We start from the raw sequence: 12,725 nt of genomic DNA, 5'->3' as shown, positions 1-12,725 counted from the left end.
TTGTGTCTGAATGAAGCATGCCGTCTACCCATAGCCCTTTGGGCAGAGCACTGATTAGGCAGAAGGGCCCTTGGACAGAGCTGTAGGGCTCAGAGAAGCCCTGGTAGTACCCCCAGCAGCCTGGCCCAGGGCAGACACACATCTGCACTCCACAAGGCTGGGCCAGGCTTCACATCTACCTTCTGCTGCTGTGGGCACCTACTTTGGTTAAAAAAGGCTTTTCCCATGTGTATGTCTGCATGTGCACACATGTATTCTCTATGGTCAGGGAGTGACACATGTATCTGTTCATGTCTCCACATGTGCTCTTATACTCTAGGCATGACTCACAGTGGGAGCCTGCATGGGGTGGTATGGAGGTGGGATACTGGGCCCTATGGGGACCTGAGGAGGTCAAATTGTCTGGGCTCTGGAGATCACTTGTACCTGGGAGCTCTTCCTGAGCCTCTGCTCCTGTCCCTCCCCAGCCCCAAAGCCTGCACCCATGTAGTTCAGCACCCAAAGCTCAGTTCCCAAGAAGCCTCAGTAAAGACAGGAGAGATAGTGTTTTTCCTTCTCTACCTTTGTGGTTCTCTTTCTGGCCTCTTCCCACCAACTGGTCATGAGGACCAACAGCATCCATGCTCCTGGTCTCTTAGGCACAGCCCAGGTCACTGATCTACCCTCAGCCCATAGCACAGACCAAAGTGTGTAGGAGAGAGAAGGCATGTTCAAGCTGGCATGGACAAGGATGGGCTTGTGCATCTATTTCAGTGCTGCTTAGCCCTGGCTGTCCATAAGAATCCTTAGGGAACTACTGCTGCCTGGATCCACTCAGTATCTCTGGGGCAAGGGGTCAGGCTTTTGTGCTTTTCAAAGTGCCTTAAGCATCTCTTCTGGGCAGCCAGTCTAGAGGACCTCTGATTGATGTAACAGTAAATAGCTAAGCAAATCTGTGTTGGTTTAGGAATACTTACATATGCAGTGTGTACTTATAAGTATACTTATGAAAGTATAAAGATGTGCAGTGGAACAAAATGAAATCCTAGGAAAGTGATTGTTTCCAGGTATAGGCAGCAGGGTAATGAAATGGGGAGGGATCAGATGCTTCCACTGTAGTTGTAATGTTTCATTTCTTTTTTTTTTTAATTTTTTTAACGTTTATTTATTTTTGAGACAGAGAGAGACAGAGCATGAACAGGAGAGGAGCAGAGAGAGAGGGAGACACAGAATCTGAAACAGGCTCCAGGCTCTGAGCTGTCAGCACAGAGCCCGATGCGGGGCTCGAACTCACGGACCGTGAGATCATGACCTGAGCCGAAGTCGGACGCTCAACCGACAAGCCACCCAGGCGCCCCTGTAATGTTTCATTTCTTGAGCAGAGTGGTGGGAACCTGGTATCATTTCATACTTTTTGCTTTGGTTGAAATAGTTCATCATAAGAGCATGAATTTCATAGTCAAACCTGGGTTTTTAAGTTCATTTCTGCTACTTACTAGCTGTGTGACCTGGAGCAAGTACTTATCTGTTCAAAAGAAGTTGTTTAGTCATCTGTAAAATGGGGCTCCCAGGGCTGTGTGAGGATTACCTGTGAAGTTCTAACACTCCTTATAGGTTTCTTCGTTGGGAATAGGAGGTGGGGTAACTCCAGGCGAAGGCAGTTGAGCCTTTCCAGATCCCTTTGTGGCCTCTCAGCTAAGGGGTAGAGTAGGGCGTGGGGAGAGTAGGGCACTGCTCTCAGAGGACAATGTGGGAGGGAGGAGCCACGCCCCACACTGAGGAAATGCCTAGGAATAGAAGGGTCCCTCTCTAGAGGGAGAGCAGCTGGGGAAAGAGTCCTTCCTCCCACAGCCCCTCTCTCACAGGAACACAGGTCTGGGGGCTGCTCGTGGGCATTTAGATTCTGGTGCATCCAGACAGCCTTTTCCCTTGGAAGATGGGAAGCTGTGGAGGCATCCCCAGGCAGGCAGACTGCACAGATGCACATACTCTCTCACACATGCAATACACACCCATATATGTGTGTGCCAGGCCTGGCTATGGAATGGGGAAAGGAACTCAGACACCATTCTCATTGGACAAGTTTAAAACACAACATGGCTCATTTTTATTTTATCTCAGAAAAAAACATTCCCTTCAGAAGGAAAGGCAGTTAGATAGGGCCTCTAACTGGGCAGCTCTGAGCTACCCAGGCACACCCCATGGTGGGCCAGTCCCCACCTCCTCCCTTAAGCCCACAGTCTGACACCATTCCATTACAACTCCTTGTCCTTGAGCCCAGCTCTGTGGCCTTAAGAAATGGCCCTGGGACTGATGGGGTAAGAAGTGCATGGCAGCTCATGGCAGCCAGTGAGAGCTGCCTGGGACTCCCTGGGCTGACCTCTGAGGCTAGGTTAGCAGCAAGACCAACAACAGACCCAGCAACCAGGGAAGGAAGATGATTTAAAAAAAAAAAAAAAAGGGATTTCTTCAGGTTTAACATTTTCTCCTGGAAAAAACAAAAACAAAAACATGCCACCTCTGGGCACAGCAGCTCCTGAACCCTTGGAAAGTCTCGGGAGGGTGGTGTGTGTGTGATTAGGGGGGTCTGTCGGAGCCACCCCCAGCCTTAGGGCTAGCCAGCCTGCTCTGCCACAGCTGCTCTGTGAAGTTAGGGTGGTATTTCTAGATGCTTCGAGTGGGGTACTGGGCCCTGCCCAGCCAAGATGTTCTGATGCCGTGGCCCTGACCTGATGCAGGGCCTCCCAACATGAAATGTCTGCTTCCTCAGACTCCAAACCCTTCCTGCTGGGCCTCATGCTGCTCCAGCCAGGGTACTCTCCTCTCAGTCCAAAGTGGGAACTGGCCACAAGAAGGGTCTCCAGGCACATTCATTCTTCTCCCAACGTGACTGGTTCCATCCACCAAAGAGAAAGATTTCCTTCCTGGAGGAAAGGGCAAACTCAGTGGATCATCAGGACACTCCTGCTCCATCCTGGGCCAGGGGTCCCTCAAGGCCAGGGGACTCTGGGCATGCTCCCTTGAGCTCATGGCTGAGGAGCTCCACATCTGGGAGGGCCATGTCCCCATGGGACTCGTGGGCACTCCCTCCACTCACCAACCCCAGGGCATAGCCATTGGGCCGCCGCTCAGGATGGGGGGCACTGCCATTGGCCCACACCCCAGGAGGATGACCATTGAGGCGAAGGCTGATCTGCTCTCCATCACTGCCATGAGCTGCCAAGGCCCGGGCACTGGTGCCGCCTGCCTTGAAGGGCTCCCGTCGCCTCAGGATATGGCTGCGAATGATCTTGCGGAAGGTCTGGCGGAACTCACGGATGCGGTAGGCATAGATGAAGGGATTCACAACGGAATTGGTGTGGGAGAGGATGATGGTCAGGTACATGAGCCAGAGCGGGGCATGGTTACACTCTGGGCAGAAGAAGGTAAAGCAGTTGATGATGTGCAGGGGAAGCCAGCAGAGGGCAAAGAGCCCCACAATGATGGCCAGCGACTTGGCAGCATGGACCTCCTTCTGCAGCGTGGACCGAGTCCGCTCCCCCGGCAGAGGCTGGCTCTCCATCTGCTTCAGCTGTCGCCGAGCCGCCAGGAATATCCGCAAGTAGACACCCAGCATGAGCAGCAGGGGCACCAGGACACAAGCAAAGAAGTTGTAGTACACCATGTAGTTCATGGGGACCACATCCTCGAAGAGACAGGTTACCTGGCCCTCCCCACAGCCCTGTGAGTGGTTTTTGCCCTCCTTCGGCTGGCTGCAGTTGTTCCAGCCCAACATGGGAGTCAAGCCAATGGCAAATGACAGCACCCAGCAGACTGCAATGATGCCTTTGGCCCTTGTGCCAGTCACCAAGCCATTGTACCTGGGGAAAGGAGACCAGCGTCAGATGTCTGAGAAACCAAGACAAGGGGAGGCTGAGAGTCAGAAACCCAGAGAGGCACCTGGGCCTGATCTGCTGGCTGTAAGGTTTTGGACCACTCACTTCCTGCCTCCTAGCCTCACTATCCTCCTCTGTTCAGCGGAGGCCCAAGCCCTTGCCTTTTCCCACAGCAGGAAACAGGAGAGCCGGCCCCCTGGAAAGGAAACCACTGCATAGACATTCAGATGGTTACCAAATAGTATTAAAAGTAGTCCTCAGACTCAGTTCTCTTTGAGGGACTTAATAAGTGAGAGAACTTATCACCTCCATGTTAGTCTTAGTTGATGCTAGAGTAAGCTTTCCTTAAAAGTGGGAATAAGCCAGGAGGGTACACTCATTGGCCGGGGGCAGAGCCAGCCACATCAGACTTGTAGGCGATTCATGTCTCTTGTACTCCATGCTCTTCCTTCCCCACTTGATATAGGGTCTCCAGAAAGCCCTCAAGGAGAGGTGGCACAAAGGGGAGGAGGGGGTCGTGGAGGTTCTGGGTCAAATATCCTCTCTGCCTTCCAGATTCACCCACAGCCCTCTGGAGCGACATGAGATTGATATGTCTTAACATTTAAGAGGAAAGAATTGCATGAGGTACTGAGGTCCAAGGAGGAAAAGTAATCTGACTGAAATCACTCAGGAATAAACAGCCAGATGCAGTCCCAGACTCCAAGTGTGACCTGATCTGCCAGCCAGAAAGCTGGCCCCAAGTCCATAGAAAAGGTGGCATAGATGTTTTTTTTTAGAGTGAGAGAGAGAGAGAATCTTAAGTCTTTTTTTTTTCTTTTTTTAGAGACACACACACACACACACACACACACACACACACAAGCTGGGGAGAGGGGCAGAAGGGGAGAGAGAATCTTAAGCAGGCTTCACACTCAGTGCGGGGTCATGCCCTGAGCCAAAATCAAGAGTCAAACCAACTGAGCCAACCAGATGCTCCGGTGGCATAGATTTGACTTAAAGAATGGGCAATCAAAAAATTATCTCTGACTGAAGAAGGTGACCTCAATGATCTCTGAGAGATAACCATTTGTTTAATGGTTTTGATTCTGGTAACACCAGACTGCCCTCCCCTCTACCTGGTAAACCCTATCCATCCTTTATGTTCAGGCTAGATACCTTCCCAAAGAAGTTTCCTACCCAAGTGCACCAAATCCCTACTCCATCTGGGCCCCTGAGGTGGGGGGCCCCTTTGGGACAGGGCTTTCCTGCATCCATCACTGTACTGCCAGCACTAAGAAAGCGACACACAGCAGGTGCCAAGGAAAAATGCGCTTTACTTAATTTCCAGAATTGGAAGCATCCACAGAAACTAGTCCATGGGTGGCAAACATGGGCCTACAGGTAACAAATGTGTGAGGCAGGCTGGCAGGGCATTTACTGTCTGTATAAGAGACAGTTGACGCTGCTCAGCCCCTGGCCGCTTATGCACAATGTGCTTCCAGTGCTGCCAGACCTCAGACGGGGCTGAGGAGCTGATTTTCTAGGTGAAATCGCCTGTGGTTTAAATTTTGTCAACAAATTCAAATAAAGGGGGATAAAATCTGGTGGCCTCTGACCTCTTATCTAACCCAACTGCCTCATTTTATAGATGGAAAAACTGAAGCCTAAGGAGAGGAATGGACTTGCCATGGACATTTCAGGAGCCCAGAGGCAACTCGGGCCAAGGTAAGTCTGTCAATTCTGAATCTATGTCAGTTTTGAACCCAAAGAATAACTGGACAGGGCCACTCCCAGGAACCCCTCAGCCCCATTTAGCAGGGGCTTAGGTGCTTGCAAGAGGAGGAGGGTCATGGACTTGCTCACTTCCACCAAGCCACAGAGAGCCTACATGGCCCTGTTTCCTATTCTGGAGCCTCAAACACAAAGTCTTAGGCTTTTTCTTTTTCTTTCTTTTTCCATTTAATACTTACACAGCACTTGCTGTGTGCCGGGCACTGTTTTTGTACTCTGCTAATTATAATTTATATAATCTTATTGAATAGGAAGCTATTTTAATGTTGGTATTTTTCCTGAGAAAAGGGTATCCCTCTCTGAGTTCCAGTGCTAGTGCATTCCTGTTTTGCCATGTTCTGTCACTCTGCATCTCTGAGCCTCAGTTTCCTCATTTGCAAAATGGAACTAAGAATCCAGGGCCTGTGAGCACAGTCCCATGAGGGCAGAATGTATAATCCGTGGGTGGGAATTACAGGGGGGTGGACTGTGAGTTGGGGTAAGTAAGAACTTCTCAGCTAAGCTGTTCACACAAGAAATGGGCTGCCTCAGGCAAAGTGAGCTTCCTATCATTTGAGGCAACCAAGCAGGAGCAGATGGTGTAGAGATGGTGTAGAGGACCCTGGAAGCCACCTGCTTTGAGGGTTTTCAAATTGTCCTCTAGCAGCTGACCTTCTTGCCCGCATTCCCAGGCAATCACAGAAGGAGGCTGCTGAGGAAGGGAGGCAGCTTAATATTCACTGAATGAATGAGTTGGTGGGGACACCCGGGCCCAAACCAAAGGCTTCCGGGGACAGTTTGAAAATCCCTGGTCTGTCCAGTTGTCTGCTTTTATGGACAAGGAAACCCATGAGCAGAAGTCTGGCACTGCATTTTAAAAAGAAAGCCCCTTGTGAGGACAGAAACAAACATACATTAATAGCACTTGACTATGCCTGCAAAGAATATCTCTGGGCAGATCTCTGCCTTCCAGGAAGATAACTGAAGGTAGGGCGGGGGACAAAAGGGACAGTTTTTCACCATATACTCTGTTGTTCTTTTTTAATGTTTTAGTATGTGCAGGTAATAACTTATTAAACACACACACACACACGCACAGAAACATCAAACAGATTAATTTTATTATTCAGAAGAAAAGCCCTTAGGCTGAGCGCTCTGGACCCAGGCCCCTGGGGAACTGGAACAGCATTAGGGCCCAAATGGAACAACAGCCAAGCCATAGTCTGGCCCAGGGGCATCCCCTTGGGCTATGTCTCTGACTTATGGCAATCACATCTTGACCTCCTGGGGCCCAGACACACTGTCCAGTGGAAGGGGTGCCAGAGGTATCCAGCACAACAACACTCTGCCATTTGGGGGAGCCCAGAGGTGTCACAGGAAGCAGGTGCCAGAGTGCTGCCTGCCACATTTGGAGGTGCCTTTGTATCCCTGCATCTTTCAGCTCACAGGCTGCCCCTTCCTGGGGACTTCCCATCACCCATGTTGGAGACTCATTCTATGATCCAAGAATACCACCCACAATTCTAAGTGGGGCTTCATGTGCATTTTCCTTACACTGAGAGAAGGCGGAGCTTTCCTAAGTTGTCTAAAGGAGCCAGTGATCTAAGAACTGAACAGCCATTGACGCATGGGTGAAACCCAAACTCCCTTCTGAGCATAGGCAGGCCTGAGCTAGCCTCACACCCTCCCTGCCCTCCTGTTCTTCTGTCTCTGTCGCTTCTCCTGTTCCAAGGCCCACATGTTCCTTCCTTCTTTGTGGCCTTTGTCTAGGCTTGGCCTACTCATACCCATCCTGCAAGACCCATCCAGAGGTACCTCCTCCTGGGAGCCCTGATCCTACCCTCTTTACAAGCCAGGGGGTTTTTGTCCCCAGGCGGTGATTCACCACATACAATTCAGGTCTTTGCATCAACTGCTGCCCCACATGTAGTCCGTTTCCCAAGGAGAGTGAGCACTCACCAGGGGTTAATAATGTGAGAGGCAGGAGACAAGGGGCGCAGAAGTCCCCTAGGATATGAAAACCTTTGTCTCTCACTCTGGGTTTTCTGTCTTCCTCCAGGGACACCAAGAGCTCCCATCTCTGCCTTTGGCCAGGCTGCTTCTCACTGGATTCCTGACTAGGCCCTGCCCTAGCCCACCAAAGGTCCCTATACTTGGGAAGGAGCACAGATTTTTCTGAAACTGAATCCTTTTAACAAAAGAAAGAGAGATGGGGAGAAAGGAAAGAAAGAAGGAAAGAAGGAGAGAGAAATAAATTAATGGTGAGTGATGCAGGCCTAGGGCTAGGCATCCAGGGCAGCAGTCAGAGAATGGACACCTCAGAGTAGCCAAATGGACCTCCGGAGTGGAGCAGGAAACAGCATGCAGAGGCAGCAAGATTCCCAGCTGGCAGGGAATGTGGGGGAGGCAGAAAAGGCAGCCTGAGTCAGGCAGTGGCTCCAGATCTGCCAGGAGCTCTGGGTTCTCATTTGCCTTCACGTCATTCCCTCTTGTACCCATCTTGCTCTCAGGAGCCCCTACCTGGACACCTTTGTGCACCTTGCTGTCCCCAGCCCAGGGCCCTTGAGGAATAGGTAAGTGGAAAGACCCAAGGGAGCCTGGAACTTTGTGAAGGGCCCTGATGTCCCCCAAGTCACGAGAGACTTTTCTTTCTCCTGCTGTAGCCTCCCCATGAGTAGCACAGGGTCATCACGTCTTCCCTGGCCACAGTGCTAGGCTGTGAGGATCAAAGGAGAAACTGTGTTAACATCCTTGGGCAACTGTGAAGCTCTCTGCCTGAGGTAGGAGATAAGTACCATCATCATCATCCCTAATGGCTCCCAGATCCAAGAGATCCAGGCTGACCCCTCCAAGGCTTTATCAAGCAATGCTCAAACAGCCAAGTCTCGGTGGAACTAGGTCCTGCTCTGAAGATCATGGGTATTGGTGATACAGATGGGGCAGGGCAGGTCCAGGATCCATTCTGAATCTCCAGCAGCTCAAGAATGGGCCGAATCCCCACTTGCTCCATCCCACCAACCTTCCCACCCAGGGGCCTCACCACACCCATCTGCTCACTGGACCCTCACAACACCTTTGTGAGCTCAGAAGGACAGAAAGGCCTATCCCCTTTTATAGATGAGGAAATGGGCCCAGGGAGAGACAGCTGACTTTTTATGGTCACACAGCACGTCCCATCCTCCTACATCAGGAATCATTCTCTTGACTCTTAGCAAAGAGAGAGATAAGAAAAAGAAGCCAAGACCCTTGCAACTGAGCCCTGATCTCTCCTTAGGATGCCGTTGCCCTTTGAATCAGGGAAGGAAGTGAAAGTGAGGTCTCTGCTTCCCCACTGAATGTTCCTACCAGGGCTGGCCCAGGCCCAGCCCATGCTCAGCTTGGCTCCTTAAGTAGACACCAATTTTCTGCCTTCTAGTCCACATGGGACCCCATGTTCTGAGCATTCCTCAGGGAGCCTGGACTCTGGACTCTGCTCTGCACTATCAGACTAGTCCTGTATTAAGACTGGCTAGAGTCTCCTCTTTGGCAAGAGTCCTAGGCTCTCCTGAGACTAGAGCGTCCTATAGGGCCACGTGGGGCCCTTCACTTGAGCAGCATGATGAGGGTGCCTTCTTCCCCCTTAGAGCCCAGGTGACAGGAGTGGCTACCTACTCCTGGGAGTAGGTCTGGGAGACCAGGGCTGCCCTGTTCCCCAAAGACTGGAGTCACAGTGGGTGACAGGTCACATTTCTTCCTAGGCCTAGTCCCAACTGTGCTACCAACTCATTGTGTGGCCCTGAGGGCCGGCTCCCTTTTCTGAGCCTCATTTTTCCATCTAGAAGATGAGAGGAAATGACCTCTAAGGGGCCCCTTGGTTTGACACTCTAAATTTCCATTTGCTCATTGAGCCTGCTCCTCTTTCCAGCTGGGGTGCACTCTGCCAGCATGGGGCTGCTGAGGGTTACTCTGGAGGCAGGCACTTCACTTGTTTGGGAGAATTCACTACAGGGCCAGGTACCCTGGTCCTCTGAGACCTCCCTCAGGGTCTGCAGCCACCCAGGCTGTGGAACCCAGCTCCCAGATAGAGGGTCAAGGAGGTGGGGCAGGAGGTTCTCCTGCCCCTCACCACTCCCCCCACCTTGGGGGGAGGAGAGAGGGAGGGACCTACTTCCTAGTTTCATCTGTGGTAGGTGGAGGCCACGTTAAATAAACTCAGCCTCGGGAAAGTCTTCATTTACACAATACATGGCTGAAGTCACTTCACAAAAACCCCTTTCCACTAGCTGAGCACACAGGCTCTCATTAAGACCATCAGTACTTGCTGACCTGAGGAGCACAGAATTTGCATATAGGTCTAAGTGACTCACTGTGGCATTCAGCCAAGTCACTTCCCCTCTCTGGGTCATTTTCCTAATGTCCACACTGTGTGGCTGGCCCAGAGGAGTTAGGGCAGGCAGGCAGGCGGGTTTCTGGTTCTGAGGGCCTGTGGTTTCCCGTGGTGCCCTGCCCCGCCCCAGCATCATGCTGTGTGAGAAAATGGCCCAGATGCACCACCCAGGCCTGGGCCACACACATCTGCCACAGTCAAAGAGCAGCAGCCTCAACCAAACAGGCTGGGGAAGACTGGGGAGGGCCAGGGTGCCTTGTGCCCACAGGGATCAGCTAGATTGGCATGATTTCTGGCCATGTGCCAAGCCCTGGGCAGCCCCAGACTGAGCCCCATGACCCTGTCCTCAGCTCAACACACAGACATCACAGACTAAATCCTAACCCCAGGTTCACCCTAGCCCTGGCTTGGCACAGACCAGACCTTGGTACAGGCAGCCTTTTCACAGATGTGAACCTCAGCATGAGGCATGCCAGGGAAGAGAATATGGGCAGCCCACCGCCCACAGCCCCCAGCTCACCGGAGTGGGATGCGGATGGCGATGTAGCGGTCAATGGCGATGGCCAGGAGGCTGAAGATGGAGCTCTGTGTGAGGACCAGGACAAAGCAGGCGAAGAAGAGGCAATTATGGCAGGCAGCACAGAACCCTGTGCTGATGGTGATGGCGAAGGGGATAGCGAGGACTCCCACAGCAATGTCGGCTGCCGCCAGTGACACCACAAAGTAGTTGGTGACGTTCTGTAGGTTGCTGTTCAGCCACACAGCCCAGCACACCAGCACATTGCCCAGGATGGCCAGCACAGCAATTGCCAGCTCCACCATGATGTACACCCAGGAGCCCATGGTGGGCATGGCCGCAGACAGGCAGGGTCAGCAAGGACACGGGCCAGGCCAGCTCACGGTCCATAGCTGCAGTGCAGCTGGCCCTGCCCAGGCCCCTGAGCCCCTTCTTCACAGGAGCCAAGAGCGTCCCTGCAGGCAAGCGGGGGGGGGGGGCTCCCCAAGGGCTGTTTCAGAGCCAACTCTGAGTCTCCAGAAACCAGACCCTCTTCAGGGGCTCCGGCAGCATCTTGGCTCAGCTCGGCTTCACAGTCCCTGAGGCACCTGCCAAGGGAGAAGCCTTGTGAGGAGCTGGACCATGGGCAGAGAGGGAAAAGCTGAAGATTCCCAGAGGTAGCCCTCAGCCCCAGCTTACCAATGCCCTCCCTGCAGACCAGGCATTAGCCTGAGAACAGCCCACTGTGCCCTGCCCCTCCCACCCTGGACACAGAGGGCTGGGGGTCAGCCTCAGTCCTTGTTTTTTCTAGGGGAGCCAGGAATCTTTTTAAAGTTAAGTCACTTGTGTTGCCCCCACCCCCACTCCATGCTCAGCTTTTCAAGCCTTTTGTGGCAGCCCTGCCAGTCTCCTGGGTCCCTGAGCTCACTGCCACCCCCATGACCCTTCCAGAAAGGCCCCCTCACCCCCTTGGACTCTCCCAGGTCCACCTACCTTCTCTCTCAGCCAGCTTCAGTCTGCTCCATCCCCCAAGAGCTCTTCCTGGGGACTACCAGCACCTGCCTAAGCTGCTAGGTTAAGGAGCAGGCCTAGAGTTCCAATCTGGAAGGACCTGGGTGGTCCATCTTGTCCTGTCTTCCACTGCTGGCAGCTAAGCCCCCCTGCCCTTGCTGGTGATGCTGCACAGTGTGGAGGAGCAGTCACAAAGGGAGCCCGCTCCTCAGCAGCCCCTGCCAGCTGACTGCACATCTGGGCAAGGGAACCGCCTCACCTCCCCCCCCCCTCCCTCCTCCCACGCCCGCTCCCCAACCTGCTCCTCTGCCTGGCTGATGCCAGGACAGACTGAATTCAGTTTGGTGCGGTGCAGAAGGCAGGGTGCTCAGCCAGGACTTCCTGGGGAACTGCAGGCAAGGATGTTTTTTTCTTTTCTAGGCCTCAGTTTCCTCATTGATACAGTGAGGAGATTGGACCCCAGATAGCCTCTGGGGGTCATTTCAGCTCTCACTCACGATTCTATGAGAAGGAAATAAACAGATCTTAAAGGGCTCCCCCAGAGTGAAAATGTCATAGAAATGTAAGGAATTGCTGACCCTCCTGAGAAGCACAAGCAGAAGTAGAGGTCTTGGTTTCCCCCAGCCCAAACCCCTAGTGTTCACCCTTGAGCTTGTGAAATGGTCTCCATATCCCCTACCAGCCTAGGGGCCCCTCCCCACAGCCTCTGCCCCCACCTTATCATGCTCACATGTGCTGCCCAGTGGTGTCCCCTCATGCCAAATCAACCTACTCCTCCCGTCCTGGGCCTTCACGGGGCCCTAGGTGCACATGGGCGGCAGCTGCTGCCTGCATGGAGACAAGAGGCCCAAAGCTGCCCTTCAGCTTCCCACACTTGGGCTCAGGAAACTGCATCCTCCCTCACTCCTCCAGGACACAAAGGATAGAGCAGGGCTGGTGATCTTGGGAGAAGGTCACTCGTGGTCCCTGGCCATGTTCAAGGGGCCAGGCTGCAACAGATGAACGCCAAGTTTCCTTCTGACTCCTGTGTGCCTCAGGCGGCTGGAACTATATCCAAGGGGTATTCCCTATGCCCACTAGGAGGCTCCAATGGAGCACGCAACACCAGGAAGCAGGACAGAGAAGAGGAGGCAAAGTGCTTGAAAAATCGGGGGGTTCTTGCAGCCAGCCCAATGGCTTCTCTCAGGCCTGGCAGGGGCCCACCACCAAGAGACCATGAATGAATCTCAGGGCCCTGCTATACACA

General features: G+C 52.9%; 1 protein-coding gene and 1 long non-coding RNA gene across 2 annotated transcripts in view; one reads left to right on the top strand and one right to left on the bottom strand.

The window, feature by feature from the left end:
• LOC125914017 (uncharacterized) overlaps positions 1 to 7,792 on the top strand; it is a 33,161-nt gene extending 25,369 nt beyond the window's left edge. The window contains exons 2-3 of the long non-coding RNA XR_007455180.1: positions 5,485 to 5,561; positions 7,666 to 7,792. This is a non-coding gene — a long non-coding RNA (uncharacterized LOC125914017). The remainder of the gene's footprint in view (positions 1 to 5,484; positions 5,562 to 7,665) is intronic.
• ADORA2A (adenosine A2a receptor) lies at positions 2,063 to 11,720 on the bottom strand. The gene is given in 5 exon segments (XM_049619115.1): positions 2,063 to 2,903; positions 3,077 to 3,839; positions 10,493 to 10,818; positions 10,820 to 11,076; positions 11,462 to 11,720. Coding segments are annotated over 4 exon segments (1,203 nt in total). The 5' UTR covers positions 10,880 to 11,076; positions 11,462 to 11,720; the 3' UTR covers positions 2,063 to 2,849.
• Positions 11,721 to 12,725: the final 1,005 nt, after the last annotated feature.

The sequence above is a fragment of the Panthera uncia genome, assembly GCF_023721935.1.
Source record: "Panthera uncia isolate 11264 chromosome D3 unlocalized genomic scaffold, Puncia_PCG_1.0 HiC_scaffold_8, whole genome shotgun sequence".
Classification (NCBI taxonomy): Eukaryota; Metazoa; Chordata; class Mammalia; order Carnivora; family Felidae; genus Panthera; species Panthera uncia.
This window is presented reverse-complemented; position numbering and strand designations above follow the sequence as displayed.